At 38.4% G+C, this 23,286-nt stretch overlaps 1 protein-coding gene across 2 annotated transcripts in view; it reads right to left on the reverse strand.

The window, feature by feature from the left end:
- The window catches only part of BZW2 (basic leucine zipper and W2 domains 2), a 57,397-nt gene that overhangs the window by 16,398 nt on the left and 17,713 nt on the right, over positions 1-23,286 (reverse strand). For both annotated transcript variants that reach the window (XM_070470598.1, XM_070470595.1), the window contains exons 2-6: positions 22,477-22,541; positions 11,221-11,397; positions 4,540-4,643; positions 3,370-3,435; positions 393-528 (exon numbers count right to left, since the gene is read on the reverse strand). In XM_070470598.1, coding sequence (XP_070326699.1) covers positions 393-528; positions 3,370-3,435; positions 4,540-4,643; positions 11,221-11,397; positions 22,477-22,534 — 541 coding nt within the window. In that variant the 5' untranslated portion in view covers positions 22,535-22,541. The remainder of the gene's footprint in view (positions 1-392; positions 529-3,369; positions 3,436-4,539; positions 4,644-11,220; positions 11,398-22,476; positions 22,542-23,286) is intronic.

Genomic DNA, 23,286 nt, shown 5'->3' on the forward strand with positions numbered 1-23,286 from the left:
TTCTGTTTCTGAGGGCAAAAAAAGGCTACATGTCCCACAAAGCATAAAGAGTCCTGCACAATGAAGCACTGTCCCAACAAAATATGTCAGCAAGCATCTATGTTGAGAGAAACAGTTTAGAACCGATCAATTTCAGATCTTTGACCTAGGCACTGAGACTTATGCCACAAATTCTAGTTTATTATTATTCTTTAATTGTCTTTGTATAGGTGTGCATACTTTTCTCTTAAATTCCTACAAGAAACACACACAATCCTTTTATTGTTTGAACACACACACACAGTCTCTTACATGGAGCATGGATGGGCCATAGAGAACACCAATAGATGGTACTGGTATTTATCTTTGGCTTTCTTTTCCCATCTGACAGGTAAGAAAATGAACATACGTACCTTCTTTGACCAAGCTGTCAGTGAAGAGACTGGTGAGGATGGTGGCAGGCAGGGTACCACTGCCCAGCAGGATCCCCGACAGCATTGCCAACTTTGTCTGCTCTGTTTCGGAAAAGGCTTTAAGGAAGAGGAGAAGCTGTGGGTCAAACAAAAGAAACCATGTCTATAAAGCAAAGGACTAAAGTAGGAAAATAACAAACAATGCACATCCATGGCACAACAATAACAAAAAAGAAGTCAGTAAGCTTTGACATCTAGCATATACTTTTCTGAGCCCACAGCGTACTCTTTTAAAACAAGACTGGGTGAAAAAGGATTTTCAAGGTTCTTGATGCCTCTTTTTAAAATGGTGAGATTCAAACTAGGTATTTCTTAGATCACAGAGTTTTACCACCAACCCTGGTGATCAGGTAATGGAGGGTATAAGATAAAGAAAAGTTACGAACGGAGAAAAGGCCACTGCTGCGGGTTGGAAAGAACAGTTGTAACGAGGGTGTCACTGGTGTCTGGGTCCTTCTGGGTCCTTCTGGGTCACAACACTGCCATTGTCACATCCCAGCAGCAGAGGAAGCGACAGAGCAGCAAGCCCAGAAAAGGGAAGGGGAGGCCAAGCAAAGTGGCTAAACCCCACTCGCCACTGTGAGTTCTGAGTGTCCAGGCGTGTAGAATGCCCTCCTCCACCTGGTGCTTTGACTGTACTATATTTGTATTTCATGCCTACTTTCCTCTGTTTCAACAGACTTTAGGCATGTTACTGAGAGTCCCCAGGGCCCAAAATCACTGGAGCCCTGCAGTGATCAGCTGGGGCTCTGCAGACTTTATTACCCTGCACCGATGAAAACAAAATCACTGGCATAAATACAGACTTATTAAGTGCTTTATGGCCAATGAAATTCTGTTAACTCTGTGCAGTGAATAGGGCTATATTAATGTACCATTCCCAACAGTTACAGAATTATTACAGAGAGGTCATGTGACTCTCCAAATATTTATATGATGAGTAAGTGGCAGAACTGGAATCAAACTAGCCCATTTCACTCCCCATTTATGCCTTTTAAAGTCTCAATGATTTAAAAGACGTCACTTTCTAAGCTCACAAGAAAAGAAGGAGTGAGGGAAATTGGTATCAATGGTTAAAGCTCCAGGGGGCAGCAGGAATGGGGTAAGAAAAAAACTGACAAAACTAGATACTTTATATCAATCTGGCTTTCTTCTCATTCTCAAAATAAGAAAGATTCAAGTAAATAATGAAAAACAGCCAAGATAAAAATATTAACACTATTTAAGAACATTACTATACTCATATTCATCAAAAACTCAATTACATTAGCAAAATGGTACAAAAGTTATCTTTTCTTAAAATTAATATCCATATTGCTCAATTAAATGAACAGGTATTAAAATCAGACACTACATGTATTACAACAGAATGTTCTTTTAAAAAATGGATACTCTGAAAAATAAATAATTCTTGAAAGCATATTCATCAAATGAATCAAGTGGAAAGTTCTCAAGATTCAAATGAACTAGGAGAAGAAAAACATGAGTGATATTATTAGGCAAAGTGGTAAGATGTTTATTTGAATGCTTTAATATCATTTTTTGGTCATATCTATCCCTCTATTTTAATGACACACTTCTTATTTTCCAAGCATCTAGCAAAATAAGGGACCACTTTAATCCACTCAAATGTTTTTCCATGGTAAAAAAAAAAAGTAATACATGTTAGTAGAATAAATCTAACATAGAATAATATGAAAATGTGAGTAATCTCTTTAACCCTATTTCCTTAGAATAAACATTATTAACAGTTTGAGATGTGTCCTTTCAGATTCTTAAAATGTACTTCTATATGCCTACATTTTATAAATAACTACATGTATACACATGCTTTAACTGAACTATACATTGATAACAGCTCAAATTTGCTGAGTGGAGCAGAAAGTTTTCTGAACACTTTGTGTGCATATGACTATTTAACAAAGTCTTGATCCTCGCTTTCAACAAAGAAATCTGAGGCACAAAGAAATTAAATAACTTGCTAAGGTTAAACTTCTGCCAAATGGTTGCTCTTTTACTTAACAATTTATCATAGACATTTCCTCTCATCAATTCATGTGGTTATGCCTCATGCTTTAACTGACTGCATAGTATCCCACTATAGTATAGAGAGACCATGATTTAATTAACCTCTCTCCCACCATGAAAATTGAGGTTACATCTCAATACTGTGATGAACATCTGTATGCATATATAGTTGTATGTTGCAAAGTAACAAAGTAGATGGTTTCTTTATTTCCTTGGTTTATAATTTAGGCAGATGTCTAAAATCAGAAATGATGGCAAAGCAGCATACAAATCTGTAACTGCCATATATAAATAAAGAGGAGCTACAAATTAGAAAGGAACATACTGCAATTTCTGAAAAGAGGGCTTCTTTAATAAGGTGCTATTGCTTATTTGGCTATTTATTAGAGGTCAATTACTGTGCTAAGTACCTTACAGCTCATAGAAATTATCCCTACAACAACCATACATAAAATCTATACTTTTATTGCAGCTATTTTATAGACGAGAAAAACCAATGAGATTTACACCCAGATGCTATTTCCAAAGGTATGCGTCTATCTCCTTTGCTAAACAGCATCTTCCATAATTAAAGAATTTTAGTGATTAATAGCTGCTGTGCTATGCTCTTTCATAAGCTTTAACTAATTATATATTCTATAAAAATATTCCTTTGAACAAAGCATGCTGGCTTACATTAAACATGAAGGAAAAATTCTAGGCTAATCATGTATTTCTTTCTACAGCTATTAGCTAATGATCTGTCATACTCATTTCTTCACTCAACAAGCATTTATTAAAAGCTTAAAGAAGTCTGTGGTACTCTGGACTATCACTATAAGAGCAAAATTTTCATCCCTCTTCATGTCATCATTTTAGCAAACAGACTATATTACATTTGAATTCTTACCTTTTTCATTTCATCCTCAAATGCTTTTTCCAAATACTTATATCTCCTGATGAGTTTGTTGAAGACCTAAACATAAAAGAAACCAGTCACTATTATGTAAACAATTTTAAAAGGCCAACTCACCTCAACTACACAGGTCTACACTAATAAAAACATGTAGTTAAACATTCTCCTACTGTGATATGAGAACTACAAGCATTTCAAAAGAGTTATTATGACCTGGGGGATAAAACAGGATCAAAATGCACGTAGAAAAAACACAAATCCATTTGAGAATATAATTGGTGAGAAAACAAAAATGACTTTGATGAAAATAAAATGAATATAATTTTAAAACTGTGTGACACAGAGATGGAAAATATTAATACCTGAAACAAAGGGGATTACAGATATAATCACTGAGCTACATGACAGGAGGAGATCAGAGTTCAGGGGAGGTTATACTCCAGGTGAAAACAAACATGATTTCAGCAGATGAGCAATATAGACTACTGGCCCCCACAATCCAGTTAGAATTCTCAAGCAGGATTTCCAAGTGTGTCAGTGGAATCCTGGACCGTTTTCTAAAGAGGAATGATGTTGTTATGGACCGAACGTCTGTGTTCCTCCTAAATTCATACACTGAGGCCCTACCCCCAAAGTAACCCTAACCTCTGAGCTCTAATGCCTGACAATCTGAGGTAGAGCTAATGTAACAGTAATAGGAATAAAGTGCACAGTAAGTGTGATGCACTTGAATCATTCCTTTGCCTAATAGGCTGCTTCTCCTTTTCTTCTTGACTTACAGTTCTTTATTTAATCTGTATATAAATCCTTTATAGGCTTTATGTATTACAAGTATCTCCTTGTCTCTTTCTTTTGAACAGCTACCTGATAGTTTATTAACATGAATTACCAAGCTCTACTTAATTAGTAGCCGGTGGATCAACTTATGGATTTTCATCCTTTGATGTTTTAGTTTTGAAGGATAGTGCTAAACTACTCTCCCTAAAGCTGGGGCCAACTTATATTCCAACCGAAATTATGATTCCTCATGTCTCTTATGGATGAAAGGTAAAAACATTCTATCTTCCAGAAGTTTTAATGATCACTGTCTGAATCTTAACTTTTCTTAAATCTTATTTAAAGGTTTCCCTTTCAGCACAACAATCTCTCAGTGACAGGCTCTACCTGAGCATAGTTTCGGATGGTTTCATGATCTTCATTTGCTGAAAACACACAGTGGTTGGTCATCTTGGTCTTGTCACCATCATCTATGCGTGTCCCTCCAGGGGCTAATAAGAGAATGGTTAATATCCATTAGGACAACACTGAAATCAGAAGAGCATGTGTAGAAGATATCAATTCTTGCACATCTAGGAAAACAGTAGAAGTAGGTATCACATAAACGTTTATAGAATGATGCACATGTGTAGATCCAGAGTATTTTAAGAAGATTATCACCTTAATAAAATTCTGTTCAAGTGGTTGGGTTTATTACAAAGGGCTAGTTAAACCTTATGAATAAATTAATTGCATCAAAACAGACTCTTGAAGGAGTTAACTTTTCTAAAAACTAATTTAATGATAAAAGATGTTTGTATGGTTTGATTTGTGTTTTGGCTGTGCTGTGTAGCATGCAGGACCCTAGTTTTCTAAGCAGGGACTGAACCCATGCCCCCTGCATGGGAAGCAGAGTCCGGAACACTGGGCCGCCCTTGTTTATGCTTCTAGCATAATGCAAAATGGTTATTCGAATGTGTATTCCTACCATAGGGTATGAGCTTGTTGATCTACGTACTTGACTTCTCTGTACCCTGTAAGTCTGGTTCTTGCCAAAGTGTATCCTTAACCATGATAGCTAAACAATAACATTTATTAATTTGATTGTTCTCAAAGTAGTTCCTGATGTTTCCCACATCAGAACATGGTTCACTTTCCAGGTTTGCTAATAATATTTTGCTGGACTCCAGTTCACCAACACTAGTACTACCCAGACCTGGCTTTTATAGTAGATCTTCATGGTTTCCACTTCAGTAGGTATCAAGAATGTTTCCTCCTCACTGACCCAGTTCTCCACAGTGTTGATCAGTATACACTCTGACCCCTTGTCATTTATATTTGATTACCCAGCAGTTGCATTGGCTAGGAAAGAGTGTATTTCATTGTTGCTCATCTTTGCCCCTATACCCTAAACAGTATGGAGGAAATGGACAAATAAATGGATTAAAACAAAGAATGCCTTTTTTCTACCACTCAACTTTCCTCATTCAAAGGGCTTCCCAGGTGGCACAATGGTAAAGAACCCACCTGCCAATGCAGGAGACCCAGGTTCAATCCCTGGGTTTAGAAGATCCCCTGGAAAAGGAAATTGCAACCCACTCCAGTATTCCTGCTTGGGAAATCCCATGGACAGAGGAGCCTGGCAAGCTACAGTCCATGGGGTTGCAAAAAGTCAGACACTCATGCACACATGCTCTATCAAAGGCTCCTCCTATAAGTTTCAATGGTTGCCATTACAAACATCGGTTGATTAGAAGACCAGAGTCAGAACACCAGGTAGTTTTGTCTTCTGATTTTACTTCATCAAAATTAGGGTGGAAATTTGAGCAAGTCAAATTAGGTTAATAACTACTATATACTCAAATATTTGTTGAGTAGTTATTTATACAGGCCATATCTTAGTGTTTTGATTTGAGTCATATTTCAGATCTTTGGATGAGATGAGCTACAAATAGCCAATTGTTTCTTATAGTTTTGTAAGCAAACTTGTTGTTAGAAAAGTCAGCTCCTTCAGGAGTCTGTTCTCATGCAATTAATTTATGCACAATTTAATTAGCCCTTTATAATGAATACAACCACCTGGAACAAATATTTTTTGGGGGGGAGGGGAACAAAAAATTTTTTTCCCATTTATTTTTATTAGTTGGAGGCTAATTACTTTACAATATTGTAGTGGTTTTTGCCATACATTGACATGAATCAGCCATGGATTTACATGTGTTCCCCATCCTGATCCCCTCTCTCGCCTCCCTCCCCATCCCATCCCTCTGGGTCTTCCCAGTGCACCAGCCCTGAGCACTTGTCTCATGCATCCAACCTGGGCTGGTGATCACAAAATTTTATTAAGAGGATAATCTTCTAAAAACTCTGGACTAATGATTCCTATCTGATAGAAGTTACATAACTGAAAAGTCTGATTTGGAAACTACAGTCTTTTAAGGGGTAAAATTTTAAAACTGCATTCTCTTACAAAACAAAATATTTGTTACACATTAATAATATTGCTACACCTTGCTTCCCCCCAACCCCCCTGATAGTGGGACCAAGTATTAATTGCCATTTCTAAAAATTTTGTGAAATTTTCTATTTTTCTCAAAGTAGAAGTAGAAGAAAAGTAAAGTGTTTCTTGTATCTACTCTTCAACGTGTACAACTGAAAAGCCAAGATAACTATTGTCTCAAGAATAGTAGTGGAAGGTAAATATTTCTGTGGATGTGAAGAAAATTCTTACATACTAAATCAGCAAACAAAATGTTTATATAAAAAGAACGCACCTGGCTAACTATTTTCATTACATCATAGGTCTGGCCTCAGTAGATATCTGGGGTTATACTAACTGAGGTCATATGAAACATTTTGTCCTAGGCTCTTTTGGATGTATGAATGTGGCGTGAAAACATGAATTCTTTTTTTCAAACATGTGGGGTTTATTAGGAAAAAAGCCTAACAGTGGAAAGGGGGAAAGACTGATAAAGAGTGCTCAATGTGTGTGTCTGTAAAATGAAGGTGGTGGTGAAGGAACCGCCCCTTGAGCTCTGAGTTCTACAAGTAAGAGAGAGGCAAGATACTACAGACCTTGTGATCCTGGTATAGGCTGCAGGTATAAATTTGCTGATCATCATTACAGAGATGGTAAATGAAATCTTGAGATAACCAATGCAAAGCATATAACTTGGAACATACGTGAGGTGGCAGACATGGAAACCTAGGAGCCCTGTGAGAAGTGCTACTAAGAGAGAGAGTAGGGAGCCTAAATGGTCTATGGAAGGAAAGAAAGGAAAACCCTTCAAGGATGATCAAAGGGTCAACAGTGCTGCCAGGAAGGCACTAAGAACTGAAAAGTGTGCCCCAAACTGACGGGTGAAGTCATTTGTGACTTTGACAAGAACCCAAACTGACCGAAAATTATCCTTGCATACAACTTACTAGTGTATCAGTAAAGGTCTATAATAGTTAAGGAAATTGGAAAAGCCACTAATCACAACAGGAAGGTTCAATCTCACTCTTAATTACGGTTTTCATTCTTTTCAGAATCGTTTAAAGTATCACTTATTATAGTAAGAAAGACAACAACATACTACAGAGTAAATACAAAACAGCAGAGAGAGTTACTGTGTTTGTATAGTATCATCCCATCCTCCAAAGTTTATGCATTTAGGTAAAGAAACCTGTAGAAAATAATTAATCAAATATTAACAATAGTTATCTCTGGGTATTGGCATTTGAGCACACTTCAGTTCAGTTCAGTCGCTCAGTCGTGTCCGACTCTTTGCGACCCCATGAACCACAGCACACTAGGTCTCCCCTGTCCATCACCAACTCCTGGAGTTTACTCAAACTCATGTCCGTTGAGTCGGTGATGCCATTCAACCATCTCATCCTCTGTTGTCCCCTTCTCCTTCTGCCTTCAATCTTTCCCAGCATCAGGGTCTTTTCAAATGAGTCAACTCTTTGCATCAGGTGGCCAAAGTATTGGAGTTTCAGCTTTCACATCAGTCCTTCCAATGAACACCCAAGACGGATCTCCTTCAGGACGGACTGGTTGGATCTCCTTGCAGTCCAAGGGACTCTGAAGAGTCTTCTCTAACACCACAGTTCAAAAGCAACAATTCTTTGGCGCTCAGATTTTTTTATAGTTCAACTCTCACATCCATACATGACTACTGGAAAAACCATAGCCTTGACTAGACGGACCTTTGTTGACAAAGCAATGTCTCTGCTTTTTAATATACTGTCTAGGTTGGTCATAACTTTCTTTCCAAAGAGTAATCGTCTTTTAATTTCATGGCTGCAATCACCATCTGCAGTGATTATACTTGTTTTAAAACATCTACTTCTGCTTCATTGACTATGCTAAAGCCTTTGACGGTGTGGATCACAAAATGTGGAAAATTCTTACAGAGAGATGGAAATATCAGACCACCTCATCTGTCTCCTGAGAAACCTGTATGTAGGCCAAGAAGCAACAGTTAGAACTGGTCATGGAATAATAGACTGGTTCCAAATTGGGAAAGGAGTACATCAAGGCTGTACATTGTCACCCCGCTTATTTAACTTACATGCAGAGTATATCATGCAAAATGCTGGACTGAATGAAGCATAAGCTGGAATCAAGATTACTGGGGAAAATATGAACAACCTCAGATATGCAAATGATACCACTCTAATGGCAGAAAGTGAAGAGGAACTAAAGAGTCTCTTGATGAGAGTGAGAGTGAAAAAGCTGGTTTGAAATTCAACATTAAAAAAACAAAGACCATGACATCAGGTCCCATCACTTCATCATTTCATGGTAAACAGATGGGGAAAAACTAGCAGATTTTATTTTCTTGGGCTCCAAAATCATTGCTAATGGTCACTGTAGCCATGAAATTAAAAGACACTTGCTCCTTGGAAGGAAAGCTATGACAAACCTTTGTCGGCAAAGTGATCCCTCTGCTTTTTAATGACAAACGTAGATAGTGTATTAAAAAGCAAAAGTGTCACTTTGCCAACAAGTTCTGTCTAGTCAAAGCCATGGTTTTTCCAGTAGTCATGTATGGATGTGAGAACTGGAACACACAAGAGGCTGAGCGCTGAAGAGCTGATGTTTTCCAATTGTGGGGCTAGAGAAGGCTCTTGAGAGTTCCTTGGACTGCAAGGAGACCAAACCAGTCAATCCTAAAGGAAATTAATCCTGAATATTCACTGGAAGGACTGATTCTGAAGCCGAAGCTTCAATACTTTGGCCACCTGACGGGAAGAACTGACTCATTGGAAAAGACCCTGATGCTGGCAAAGACTGAAGGCAGAAGGAGAAAGGGACGACAGGGGATGAGATGGTTGGATGGCATCACCGACTCAATGGACATGGGTTTGAGTAAACTCTGGGAGATAATAAAGGACAGGAAGCCTGGTACGCTGTAGTCCACGGGGTTGCAAAACTTAGTCACATGACTTAGTGACTGAACAACAACAGCAATTTCTGAGTATTGCGAGCACATGGCAAAGAGCTTTTATACATGGACTTGAATTACCTACAGTGACAATGAGATTGTCATAAACAGTAGCAATAAAAATAAACTTGGCACACAGTGAAAACTAGCAGTTCAAACCAAAAGGGAGTCTGGAAGTGAATGGGGCCATGAACCAGCACAGATAGATATAAAAGCTCAGAGTGAAGAATTGAAGGATGGCTCTACGCAGAAAGGGCTTCTCTGGCGGGTCACATGGTAAAGGATTCACCTGCAAGGCAGAAGACCTGGGTTCAGTCCCTGGGTTGGGAAGATTCCCCGGAGGAGGGCATGGCAAGCCACTCCAGGATTCTCGCCTGGAGAATCCCCATGGACAGAGGAGGCTGGCAGGCTACAGCCCATGGGGTTGCAAAGAGTCAGACACGACTGAGCGACGAAGCATAGCACAGCACAATCTAGAAAGGTGTGTATACACCCTGTCTTCAAGGAGGTTGGCCTAAGCAACGTTTCTCAATGAAAGGCACTCACAGCACGCTGTGCAGAGCAATTTTTGATTGCACAGATCCTTGCATAGCAGAGTAGGTGGCATACCTGGCCTCCACTCCCAAGTCTTTGTGACAACCAAAACGCTTGCATATATTTGCCTATGTCCTCCAGGTAGTTGAAAATCACTGACCTGGGGATATGACCACTTCCAGTGATTTATGATGACCATAGGAACTAGTTACGAAAACCAAGTTCTAAGAACCATGAGAGGAAAAATGAGTGGTTGTGATACCTAATAAACATTTAGGTAAACATACCAAGACACTTAAATAGTATTCTGAAACCTTTTCTCCTGATGCCCCTGCTCTGTAAGACATAGTTTTTATTTTGCTTTTTACCTATTTTTAATAATTTCCAAACTTCTATCTTTAATCCTTTTAGTTACATACTCACAATTATGAGGATTTTTTAAAAACTAAATATAAACTATATTTCTTAGACATTTTATTATTGATTGATGAAATGATGTTTAGTGAAACACTGGGACTTCTTTTTAAATTTGTTGATCAAGTTAAATCTCACTGCTCATTGTACCAAAAAAAGGGGTGGGTGGGACTAAATAGAAAGGTGCTATGGCAATTGGGATTTAACTTGCAGGCAGATTTTATTGTCTGGAATGATCTAGATAAGTAAGCCCCTTAAATATACTGGAATGATCTAGATAAGTGGTCTCCAACCTTCCTGGCACCAGGAACCGGGTTCATGAACGACAACTGTACCACGGACTAGGGGTTGAGGACCCCTGATCTAGATGATCCCTGAACTATAATGCAGAAATTACCCCTACTAAATCCACTCCAGAAACATTCAAAGATTAGGGACATATAGGAAAATTGGCTTTTAGCTACAGACAAGTGGCCAACTGTGTTGTCTGTCAACAAAAGTTCTCTCTTAACCAACAAACATTTCACAGCCACATCAACACCATTCCAAATCATGACCTAGGTAAAATTTTTATAGACTCCCATTTGTATTTTTCTAAAATCAACAATCATACATGTAAAGCTTATAAAGATTCTGTCTCATAAGAAAATATTTCGATAGAATTGAAAGTACATAATACTACAAGATGCTCTAGTATATGGCTTACCGAGCATACTGCCAGCCACCAGGATATCGAAGAGTGTGTCTGCATAGCGACGATAATCTAATCTTGAGCCTGTAGAGTCCAGAAACTTGGCTACAGCTTCAAGGTCATCACCAGCTTCATTAAGCCCCTGGACAAGTGTATCCCTGAAGACTGTGGGTTCGAATTTCTCTTTTTCATCTAAAATAATAGATAATACAATGGTTCTCTTACTTATACATCACATTCCCAAATGCAACCATACATTTTCTTTGCTCACTGGTTTTTATGTGATAGCATGATTATTTAAAAGTTGAAAGACAATTAAGATTTTCTACTAATTTTTCATGTTAAAGTCCTTGTTTAAATATTCATTTAAGCAACTGATTTCTGCTAAATGGGGCCACACTTTAATACATGAAAAAGTTGATGATCAATCATTTGTATCACTCATAGGACAGGCCAATGTAACTATTAACTCTAACTCTCTAATAAAAAATAAAGTATAACAATCAAAAGTTTAAAAAATTTGTTCTATCCAGGATAAAAAAAAGAAAATCACTCAGGGAGAATCACCTAAGAATAAGGGAGAATATAAAAACAAACAAAATAAAGACTGGGAGGGAGGAAATTTAGAGGGGTCAGTTGAGTCAGTTCAGTCGCTCAGTCGTGTCCGACTCTTTGCGACCCCATGAATCTCAGCATGCCATAGAGGGGTACCTCTTTTTAAAAATTTTTAATTGAGATATAATTGATATATAATAATAATGATTTTATATCTGTACATATTTCAAAATGATCACCATTAAGTCTAGTTAATATTCATCACCACACATAAGTCATAAATTGTCTTGTAATGAGAACTTTTAAGATCTTCAAGTATGCAACACAGTATTATTAACTGTAGTTATCAGGCTGTACATGACATTCTCATTACTTACTCTACAGTTGGAAGTTTGTTCTTTTTGAATACTACCTTCACCCATTGGCCCACCTCTCCATACCCTCTCTTTCGCAACCATCAATCTGTTATCTATGAGCTTTTTTGTTGTTTTTATGTAAAGATTTCACATATGAGATCATATAGAATTTGTCTTTCTTATTTCAGTTAACATAATTCCCTCCAGATCCATGCATGTCACAAACAACAGGATTTCCTTCTCTTTATTGCTGAGTAATGAAAACTTAGGTTGTCTTTATATCTTAGCTATTATAAACAATGCTTCAGTGAACACTGGGGTGAATGTATCTTTTTGAGTTAGTGTTTTCATTTTCTTCAGATAAATACCCAGAAGTGGAGTTGCTGAGTCATATGTAGTTCTATTTTTAATTTTTTTTTTTAATTTTTAATTTTTTAAAGGAACCTCCATACTGTTTTCTATAGTGGCTGCACAAATTTACACTCCTACCAAGGGTGTTCAAAGGTTCTCCTTTAACCACATCCTCACCAACACCTGTTACTTCCTGGAGGGATATTTTTTTTAACAAAATAAATTATTCCAGAATATTTAAATATTTAATAAATATCTGAGCTATATGTTTATAAATCCAGCTTCAGAGAAGATGTTGTCAACCCTCCTGGTTGCATGACCCCTTAAAAACCTTCAAAAGTACTAAAGATTCCAAAGAACTCTTGTGTTTATGTTTAACATGTTATATTTATGTTTAACTCTTGTGTTTGTTTAACATCCAAGGAAACTTATTTTATAGAAATAAAATAAAAAATATTTATTACATGAAAGGTATCAGTCAGAAGAGAGGCACTGTTTTACACTTTCGCACTTCTTTAAAAGTCTGGAGTAACGGCAGATAAACAAATTCTCAAATGTGCTGCGTGCAATTTGTTGCAATATCACACATCCTGAAACCACTGTTAAAACTCCTGAGACAATGTGTGAAAGGGGCAAATAGTATCTCCGGTATTTTATTATGATAACAGTTTCAATTTTGTAGATGCCCTGATGTATTTCAGAGGATTTAAGGATACAGATACTATGTAACTTTCTCTCCTCAGCACACTCTAGAGAGACTTCTTTGTAGAAAGTCACTTTGGAGGAAACTGTTGAACAAAGTAAGGATCACTTGAAAAAAAGTGAAGATAAACTAGATGCCAGATGAGGAGTTAAAAATAAAAAAGAGACTAGATAAGACACCTTTTCCTCCTTACAAAGACTGAGTGTGCATATGGGGAAAGGGGGCAAAGGAATGACATCCCCCTCAAATATTCTATCATAAATGTCTTTAGAGAGAGAAGTAGATATTGCAACTGTTTTTTTTTTTTTCCTTTAAAGGAAGAAAGAGGAGAAGAGAATGCTATAAAAAAAGAAACATTTCATGAATAGAAAAAGTTCTTAGAAATGAAAAATATGATAGAAAAACTTAAGAACTCAATTGAAGAGTTAAAAGAGAAAGCAGAGAGTATCTCCTAGAAACTGAGAGAGACCTATGTAATAGGAGTGTAAAGATAAGAAAAAGAGCAGACTAGTCAAATGTCCAAAGAAGTGAATAAAAAGAAAATTTTCTTAAAAAGGGAAGGATTTTAAACTTTAAAGAAATTTCAAAGGAGATGTGAGTTTCCCAATGAAAGACTATCTATGGACACAGCACAAGGTTTGAAAGTGGATCTACAATGTGCATTCATTACTGTGAAACTTCAGAATAAAGCAACTCTCTGAAGTTTTAGGGGCAAAAAACCAAATCACATACAAGGTATCAAGAAACAGAACAACCTTGAATTGCCCAACAGAAATACCAGAAGCCAGGAGATATTCCTTCAAAATTCCAAGGAAAAACAATTTTCAACCCAGAATTCCAGTGTTTGGTCACTCTATTAATTAAACATAGTTCAGTGGAATTCAGTTGCTTAGGCTAGTCTGACTCTTTGCGACCCCATGGACTGCCAGGCTTCCCTATCCTTCATCAACTCCTGGAGCCTGCTCAAACTCATGCCCGTAGAGATGGTGGTGTCATCCAACTCTCATCAACTCTCATCCTCTGTCGTCCCCTTCTCTTCCTGCCTTCAGTCTTTCCCAGCATCAGGGTCTTTCCAGTGAGTCAGTGCTTCACATCAGGTGGCCATCAGGAAGCACATCAGTGCTTCAGCTTCAGCATCAGTCCTTCCAGTGAATATTCAGGACTGATTTCCTTTAGGATTGACTAGTTCAATCTCCATGCAGTCCAAGGGACTCTCAAGACTCTTCAACACCACAGTTCAAAAGCATCCATTCTTTGGTGTTCAGCTTTCTTTATAGTCTAACTCTCACATCCATACATGACTACTGAAAAAACCATAGCTTTGACTAGACAGACCTTTGTTGGCAAAGTAATGTCTCTGCTTTTTAATATGCTGTCTAGGTTAGTCATAACTTTTCTTCCAAGGAGCAAGGGTCTTTTAATTTCATGCCTGCAGTCACCATCTGCAGTGATTTTGCAGCCCAAGAAAATAAAGTCTGTCACAGTTTCCATTGTTTCCCCATCTATTTGCCATGAAGTGATGAGAACAGAAGCCATGATCTTCACTTTTTGAATGCTGAGCTTTAAGCCAGATTTTTCACTTTCTTCTTTCACTTTCATCAAGAGGCTCTTTTAGCTCCTCTTGCTTTCTGCCATTAGAGTGGTATCATCTGCATATCTGAGGTTATTGGTGTTTCTCCCACCAATCTTGATCCCAGCTTGTGCTTCATCCAGGCTGGCATTTTGCATGATGTACTCTGCATATAAGTTAAATAAGCAGGGTGACAATATACAGCCTTGATGTACTCCTTTCCCAATTTGGAACCAGTCTGTTGTTCCCTGTCCAGTTCAAACTGTTGCTTCTAGATCTGCATACAGATTTCTCAAGAGGCAGGTCAGGTGGTCTGGCATTCCCATCTCTTGAAGAATTTCCCACAGTTTGTTATGACCTACACAGTCAAAGGCTTTGGCATAGTCAATAAAGCAGAAGTAGATGTTTTCCGGAACTCTCTTGCTTTTTCTATGATCCAAGGGATATTAGCAAATTGATCTCTGGTTCCTCTGCCTTTTCTAAATCCAGTTGAACATCTGGAAGTTCTCAGTTCACATACTGTTGAAGCCTCACTTGTAGAATTTTGAGCATTACTTTGCTAGCATGTGAAATGAGTGCAATTGTGTGGTAGTTTGAGCATTCTTTGGGATTGCTTCTCTTTGGGATTGTAATGAAAACTGATCTTTTACAGTCCTGTGGCCACTGCTGAGTTTTCCAAATTTGTTGGCATATTGAGGGCAGTACTTTAACAGCATCATCTTCTATGATTTGAAATAGCTCAGCTGAAATTCCATCATCTCCACTAGCTTTGTTCCTAGTGATGCTTCCTAAGGCTCATTTGACTTCACACTCCAGAATGTCTGGCTCTAGGTGAGAGATCACACCATTGTGGTTATCTGGATCATTAAAATCTTTTTTTGTATAGTTCTTCTGTATATTCTTGCCACCTTTTGAGTTGGACTATAAAGAAAGCTGAGCCCCAAAGAATCAATGCTTTTAAACTGTGGTGTTGGAGAAGACTCTTGAGAGTCCCTTGGACTGCAAGGAGATCCAACCAGTCCATCCTAAAGGAGATCAGTTTTAGGTGTTCACTGGAAGGACTTGTGTTGAAGTTGAAACTCTAATACTCTGGCTACCTGATGCGAAGAGCTGACTCATTTGAAAAGATCCTGATGCTGGGAGGGATTGGAGGCAGGAGGAGAAGGGGACAACAGAGGATGAGATGGTTGGATGGCATCACCGACTCAATGGATATGGGTTTGGGTGGACTCCGGGAGTTGGTGATGGACAGGGAGGCCTGGCGTGCTGCGGTTCATGGGATTGCAAAGAGTCGGACATGACTGAGCGACTGAACTGAACTGAACTTTCTTGATATTTGCTGCTTCTTTTAGGTCCATACCATTTTTGTCCTTTATTGTTTTCATCTTTACGTAAGAGCAGATTAAGCATATATGAAAACATTCAAGGCCTCAAAAATTATGTTTCTCATTTACTCTTTTTAAAAAGCAATGGAAACAGACACTCCACCAAAATAGAAGAATAACTCATGATTTCACGATCTTATTAAGTTATGAGATCCCAGGAAAAAGAGAAAAAAATCTAAGAGACAGACAATAGTACTTTTCAGGATAGTAGGAAAAGGGACATTTCAAGCTGTACCGTTAACAGCTGGACAACTGGCCTAAAGAACAAACTGAATGGAAGAGGGTTTTTCAATACAATCATACAGTATGAAATGATACACAGTTAGAATTCTTTCAATAAAATATCATTGTTAGAATTCCAAAAGTGCTTATATGAAGAGATTTATGTAGCAAAGTGTAGTGCTGCCTAGTTTTAAGATACAGAAAGCTAAGCAAAATAAATAAATAAAATCAATTACTATTAAACTCATTTAATCCAAAGAGAAAATAGTGTTCAGAAAAATAAATAATAGTTTAGCCCCTGAAGAAAATGTACCAGGTCACAATGATATAACCTCTAATTAGGAGTCTAGCTAAAACTGATAAAATGAAAGAACACAGAACAAGAAGAGGTTTGCAGGTGGGTGGGGGCATGAAAGAGATGAATCCTCATCTTCCACAGCAGGAAATGCATCCATAATATACTTCTCCAACAGAAACATCAAGAAACAGCCACATAGAAGTGTTACGTGGCCACAGGAATGCAAATGCTAAAAGAAGCAGTTAAAGGTTAGAAAGAATACTGCTGGCAAACAGACTTGCTGCTGTTACAACATGTTTGACTATTTAAGCCATGTATGTGTTGACTATTTAAACCATGTATGTGCATGACCTAGATACAATTAAAAACTACATTTAAAACCAGACAGCAGCTATCTGGTTTGTACAGACTGCCTACCTATGGTCTAACAGAAAGGATGTGTTCTAAGAGGTTAATAGCACAACCTCAGAAGCAGAGAAGAATGGCATTCCCAGTACCAGTCAGTCACGCAGCATAAGATTTCACGAAGACAAATGTAAATTAACTTGAACACTATTTGCCATGAACAAGAGATAAAAGTCCCTTTGATTCCATAAGCAAAACATTATGCAGACAAGAACATGCAAATGTTGACTGCGGGGGGGGGGGGGGGGGAACGGAACATAATTAGGGTGTTGTTGTGAAGTGGGGGAGGGAGAATGGGCACCCTACAAGAACAGATCATGGGGTGTGGGAGAAGCAGGCAACTGTGACCAGAAGGACAAACTCATTGGCAAGCACCATCCCCCTACGGGGGGGTCTAGCTAAAGCGTAATTCTCCTCCCGCCTTGGGAAAAAGTTCTGTTTCCTTTAATACAAAAACGCGAGAAGTAAAAAATTTAAACCACAGGTTGCTTACTAAGTGTTAGTCACTCAGTTGTGTCCAACTCTGTGTGACCCCATGGACTGTAGCCAGCTGGGCTCTTCTGTCCATGGAATTCTCCAGGCAAGAATACTGGAGTGGGTTGCCATTTCCTGCTTGGGTCTCCTGCATTGCAGGCTGATACTTCACCATCTGAGCCAATGGGGAAGTCTATTAAGCTTATTAAAACTTGTGACCAGCTCCCAAAATCAACTGAGGCCACCCACATAATGGCACCGCTACATACTAGGATGCTGACTCAGGTGGCAGAACACTTTTTGATGGTTTGAAAATTGCCAATTCGAAGCACTGGAAAATATAACTTGGTCAATAAGGTACAATCCAGACCAAGCTACAAATACAGACAGCTTTGTTTTGAATCTAACAGACAACTTAAAAACTTTTGCTTGTGAAAAGGCCTTCACCCTCCAGCTATACTTTTTCAAAAGACTTGCTAAGGGAGAGGGAGAGTACAGGAGGAAGGCAGTATATTACAGCCAGAGATATTTCAACAGTGAGTAATAATGCAGTAGGTCAAAATGCTCACGTATAGCTTGGGAATCTTAAAGTCATGACGGCCTGGGAGGATTAATAATCCTCTTGCAGGATGAAGAGCAGAACTCCCACGTGCTAAGCTAAGTGTCCATCTGCAGGAATATAAAATTCCTGTACAGGAAAATGGCAAGAACGTTAATGGAAGTTTGGGGAACAAGACAATACTTTTATCCAAATGTTCTTTTTCACCTTAAACCACCAACAGTAAATATGGTATGTATTTCATTTGAAGACAGTGGAGCAGAAGTATCAGCAAAATTGTAACAAAAATATGACATTGCTCCCTTGAGTTTCCATTTGGCAGGTCAAAGCTCCCTTGAGGTGGGAACATTTAGGGTGTGATGTTCATACCGTGTTGGAGAATGACAAGTGTGACACTGAGGAGTTAGTCATAATCACCCTTCTATGACGCAGAGAGAAACAGGCCTATTTCTGACATGCCTATAAGTTATCTAAATACTATTGCTTTCTCAAAGAACTATGGTAACTGGGAAGATATGCCAACATAGTGACAAATAACATAAGCTACATCTTTTTCTGCAGGTCACTGAGGTATAGTAAAAGGCGAAGTATCATGCATTTTCTAACCATACACACAGAATGACTTTCAATATATATTACCTTAAATATATATTTAAAGATTTACTTCATCAGTTCCTAATACCATTTATTACAAATCTAAGAGTTATTTAAAACCGCCAACTTGGATCTAAAGCTTCAGACAGAAACCTGAGTATGTGGTCACTCTGGATGCCTGATGTTGGGTCATTTTTTCTCACTCCTATTTTCACTAATTTTAATTGTATTTTTCTACAAAATCTAGAGGGGGACCACTTGAATTATTAAACATTTCATCTCGCTCATTTCATCTAAGGGTAACAATGGCTCAGGCGAGAAGTGTTCATCCTTCTCAGATTCCCAGAAGTCACAGCAGAAAACATAATTTCTTTGGAGAAAATATTATAAGTAAGATGTGCATATGTCATAAAGGATAAGTTCTATATGACATGTCCTACTATGATGTTTGGGTTTCCCAGGTTGTGCTAATTGTAAAGAACCCACCTGCCAATGCAGGGGACATGAGACCTGGGTTTGATCCCTGGGTTTGGGAAGATCCCCTGGAGGAGGGCATGGCAACCCACTCCAGTGTTCTTGCCTGGAGAATCCCAAGGACAGAGGAGCCTGGCAGGCTACAGACCATGGAGTCACAAAGAGTCAGACATGACTGAAGCAACTTAGCATGCACACACCATAATGTTTTATTTTGATGTTAAGCAAAAAAAAAAAAGAACAAAACATTTTTAGACTAACTTGGAAGGGAAGAGCATTAGCTGCGCTAGGGAACAGTTACAAACTGAAGACAGCCTATTAAAATGACCTTGAAATATCCTCTGCAGATCTCTTTTCTCCGCTCTATGAAATTGCCATCCATTTATCTGAAGTCAGCCCCATCATAATAGCAAAAGAAAAACCAAAGCACAATGAATTGTCAGGAGGCAGTTCGCTGTTATGAAAAGCAGAAAATGAGGCTGACTCCATTTCTCCCCGCCCCCCCCAGTCAGCAGTTTGCACAAAATTGCTCAAATGCAGCTTTAAATCCCCGACAGACCTGAGTTATATAAATCCAGATCAACTGGCAAATTATAGATAACATATTTCTGGGTGGCTCTCTGTGCGTACTCCTGAAGCAATGAGATGCAGGCACGATCTTGCCCACCAAATGAATCAGAGGCAAACCAGTTCAGTATGAGAGGCAACCTTTCTGTTTCAGAAGTGAGTGTAAGGGCCAGTATACTTGTTGATTCATGTTTGCTCTTGTGCAATCCATCCTAAGGCCTTCTCCTGGCGTTGGAGCTCAGCTACCGTGAATCAGCGTCACGTTAAGAAAGCTGCTTGAGCTGAAGATCCAGGTCTGAGATTAACACGTTCCCTCAGTGGGCAGGTGGTGGCAAACCTCTCTTCACCTCACAGTGGGGCATACGTTAAATATTATCACATTACCAGGAGCAACAATACCTTAACTGTGACTAGGTTTCTGATTAAGCCCTTTAGAAATCATCGACGTCATTTATTTTTTTTTTTCCCAAGACTGCTTTACACAATGAGACAAAGAATGCATGCTGGTTTCGGCACCTTGCATGGGCTATCTGCTTCCAGATTTCAATCCTCATTGTGTAAGCGGGGACACAGTTTCTAAAAGGACTAAATACAGGGGGTGGTTCAGGCTATACTTGTACTTCGCTTATGGGAATGAGTCAAGGATGCAAAAAATAAAAACATAAAAATAAAAGCATATAAGACAGAAATACTGTACAAAATAACTAGTTTTTTGGCTTTTAAAACTTTTTTCATTTTTTTAGAGAGAATGTGAAGTTTTTTTTGGCAGGCAGCATTTATAGTTAAATTTAGCCTTATTGCTACTGAGTGATTCTTATAATCTCTTCTTATTCAATTGACCCACTGTATTGAGAAATCTTTTCTTTCTACATGACCACACTTGGTCGCTTCTTACACAGACAGCACTACAAGAGAACTTCAGCTACAGACACTGGTGGGGAATGCCAAAGGCGTCCGACACAGGTTAACAATTCAACAATTGAGTGCTCGAGGACCATTAAATGGCTTCTGTTTCATAATCAGCAATGAGGCCTTCACAAAGATATTCCATCATCCTTTCTCTTTACACATGATAATTCCTTCAATATTTTTCAGTCACTCTCCTCAGTGTTAGTCATACCATGTTTCATATCCTAAAAAGTTTCCCCATCAAGTTTTAGCTCAACTATTCTTAAATCCAAGAGGATTTCTGGATAATTATGCAAAACTGGTTACATATTTAGAATACTTAAAAATTCTTTACATAGAGAAATGGTAAGATGAACATGAAAGGAGTCACTCACATACAGATGTTTTAAAAGCCACCGTCAAACTGGCTTTATCACTACTTTTCCCACAATAAAAGACACTTGAAAATATCATGAACTTTCAAGTTTTAAAGATATTTAGGTAAATTTCATTCGACTTTCTAAAATTCTGAAACAGTTACAGCTCTTTGATATCTCTCCCTAATTTACTCTTCCCTTAGTTTTACTATCTTCGCATATGAACATTTTCTTAAAAACATAAAGAAAGCAAAAACCAAGTGGAAGTGTCAAAAATAGTAAAGCTTATCAATTGCCTTCACAGACTCACATGAGACTAAGGCAACCTGAACAGACATAATTACCCTCATTTTGTAGGTAAAGACACAAAGCTCTCAGACAAGTCAAATGACTCGTTCAAAATCAAACACCTAAATAACTGGCAGTTCTGAAGCTTGAATGCAGAACTTTAGATTTTACAGTCAGAGCCCAAAAGACAGGAATTAGTGAGGTTAGGTGGAAACAAAGATAATTCTTCTCTATGGAGTTAAGAAACCTCACCTAGAACTAGGCTTCACTGGTAGCTCAGCTGGTAAAGATCCCCTGGAGAAGCGAACGGCTAGCTACTCTAGTATTCTGGCCTGGAGAATTCCATGGACTGGTCCACGGGGTTGCAAGGAGTCGGACATAACTGAGTGACTTTCACTTCACTTCACTTCAGCTACAACTGGAGTCCAGACATGCCTGTAGGGGGAGCTCTTACACCCTCTCATGCACCATCAATTATTCCAAACAGGAAGAGAATGCCTTCATCTCTAGTCTCCAACAGAAAGCTGTTGCCTACTTTACTATCCAGAAGGAAGAAGAAAACTTTTCTCCACCTAACCACAGCCCAGCCAATCCGAGACTGTACCAGTGCAACCTATGAGAAGCCTCCATACTTTGGACTTCCAGCTTCCTAATGTGACTCTTGGGTTATTACAGCCCCTCTCAGCTTCCCTCTTTTCTCTACAAGTTCCTCATCCTTGTTCTGATTTGCCCCATAGTTCAGATATCCACAATTGCAATTTCTTTGGGCTATTCCTGAAGAAACTGGTTTTTGCTAGTAAAATAACTGGTTTTATATTGTTAAATTTGACATTCTCCAAACTTATATATTGATTAGAACTTTATTTTTTTTTTCATTTATTTTTATTAGTTGGAGGCTAATTAATTTACAATATTGTAGTGGTTTTTGCCATACATTGAAATGAATTAACCATGGATTTACATGTGTTCCCCATCCTGATCCCCCCTCCCACCTCCCTCTCCACCCGATCCCTCTGGGTCTTCTCAGTGCACCAGGCCCGAGCACTTGTCTCATGCATCCAGCCTGGGCTGGTGATCTGTTTCACCCTAGATAATATACATGTTTCGATGCTGTTCTCTTGAAACAATTAGAACTTTAAACAACAATCCCCACCTCCCTGCCTTCCTCGCCGCTGCCACACACACACAAACACAACACAACTTACCCCTTTTCCGAGTTTTGAACCGCTGGCCTGTTAGCACTGGCTTCTGATGCTTATTCATAAAATTTCTGAAAACAAAAAAATAAAGATTATGTGCTTCAAATAAACAGTCCATATAATATATTGCCAGTAAGTATATGTTTGACTTTACTCATCTAAATATACTTCTCAAAATGAGATAATTGTAACTACTGAACTAGCAAAACTTTTGAAGTTTAATAATATCTAGTGTTGACAAAAGACACAAGGAAAATAACCACAGACATAAACTTTGGCATAAGGGATAAACTCCATGCAATACTTTTGGAAAGCATTTGGTGAATATAAATATTTACATGTACAAAACCTATGGTCCAGCAATACCTTTACAAGGAATTTATTCTAGTTATACCCACATAAGTATGTAAATATATGCATGTGTATATAAAAGGATTTAGTTGCAACATTTGTTGGATGCATAAATAAATGAAAAAGTCAAATACCCATAAACCTTGATCTGGTTCAATAAGTTATAGTAAGCCATTGAATGGAACTATGAAGTGTTACAAAATAAATTAGATCCAAATGTACCATATGGCCCTGGCTACCTCTCTGATTAAGTTCCCTACACCTATCTTTTCCCATTACTCACTCCTCTAGTCACCCTGCCCTCTGCTTTTCCCACTGGGCCAGGGAAGGTCACTTTTCTTCTGGGAAGACTCTTTCCCAAGGCATTCATGTGGCTTTACTCTCTGCACACAAACACCTCCCTCTCAGAGAAATTCCCAGACCATCCTGACTAAGAAGGCTCCGTGTCTTTCTCTAGCTTTATTT

Source organism: Odocoileus virginianus, chromosome 1, assembly GCF_023699985.2.
Source record: "Odocoileus virginianus isolate 20LAN1187 ecotype Illinois chromosome 1, Ovbor_1.2, whole genome shotgun sequence".
Taxonomy (NCBI): Eukaryota; Metazoa; Chordata; class Mammalia; order Artiodactyla; family Cervidae; genus Odocoileus; species Odocoileus virginianus.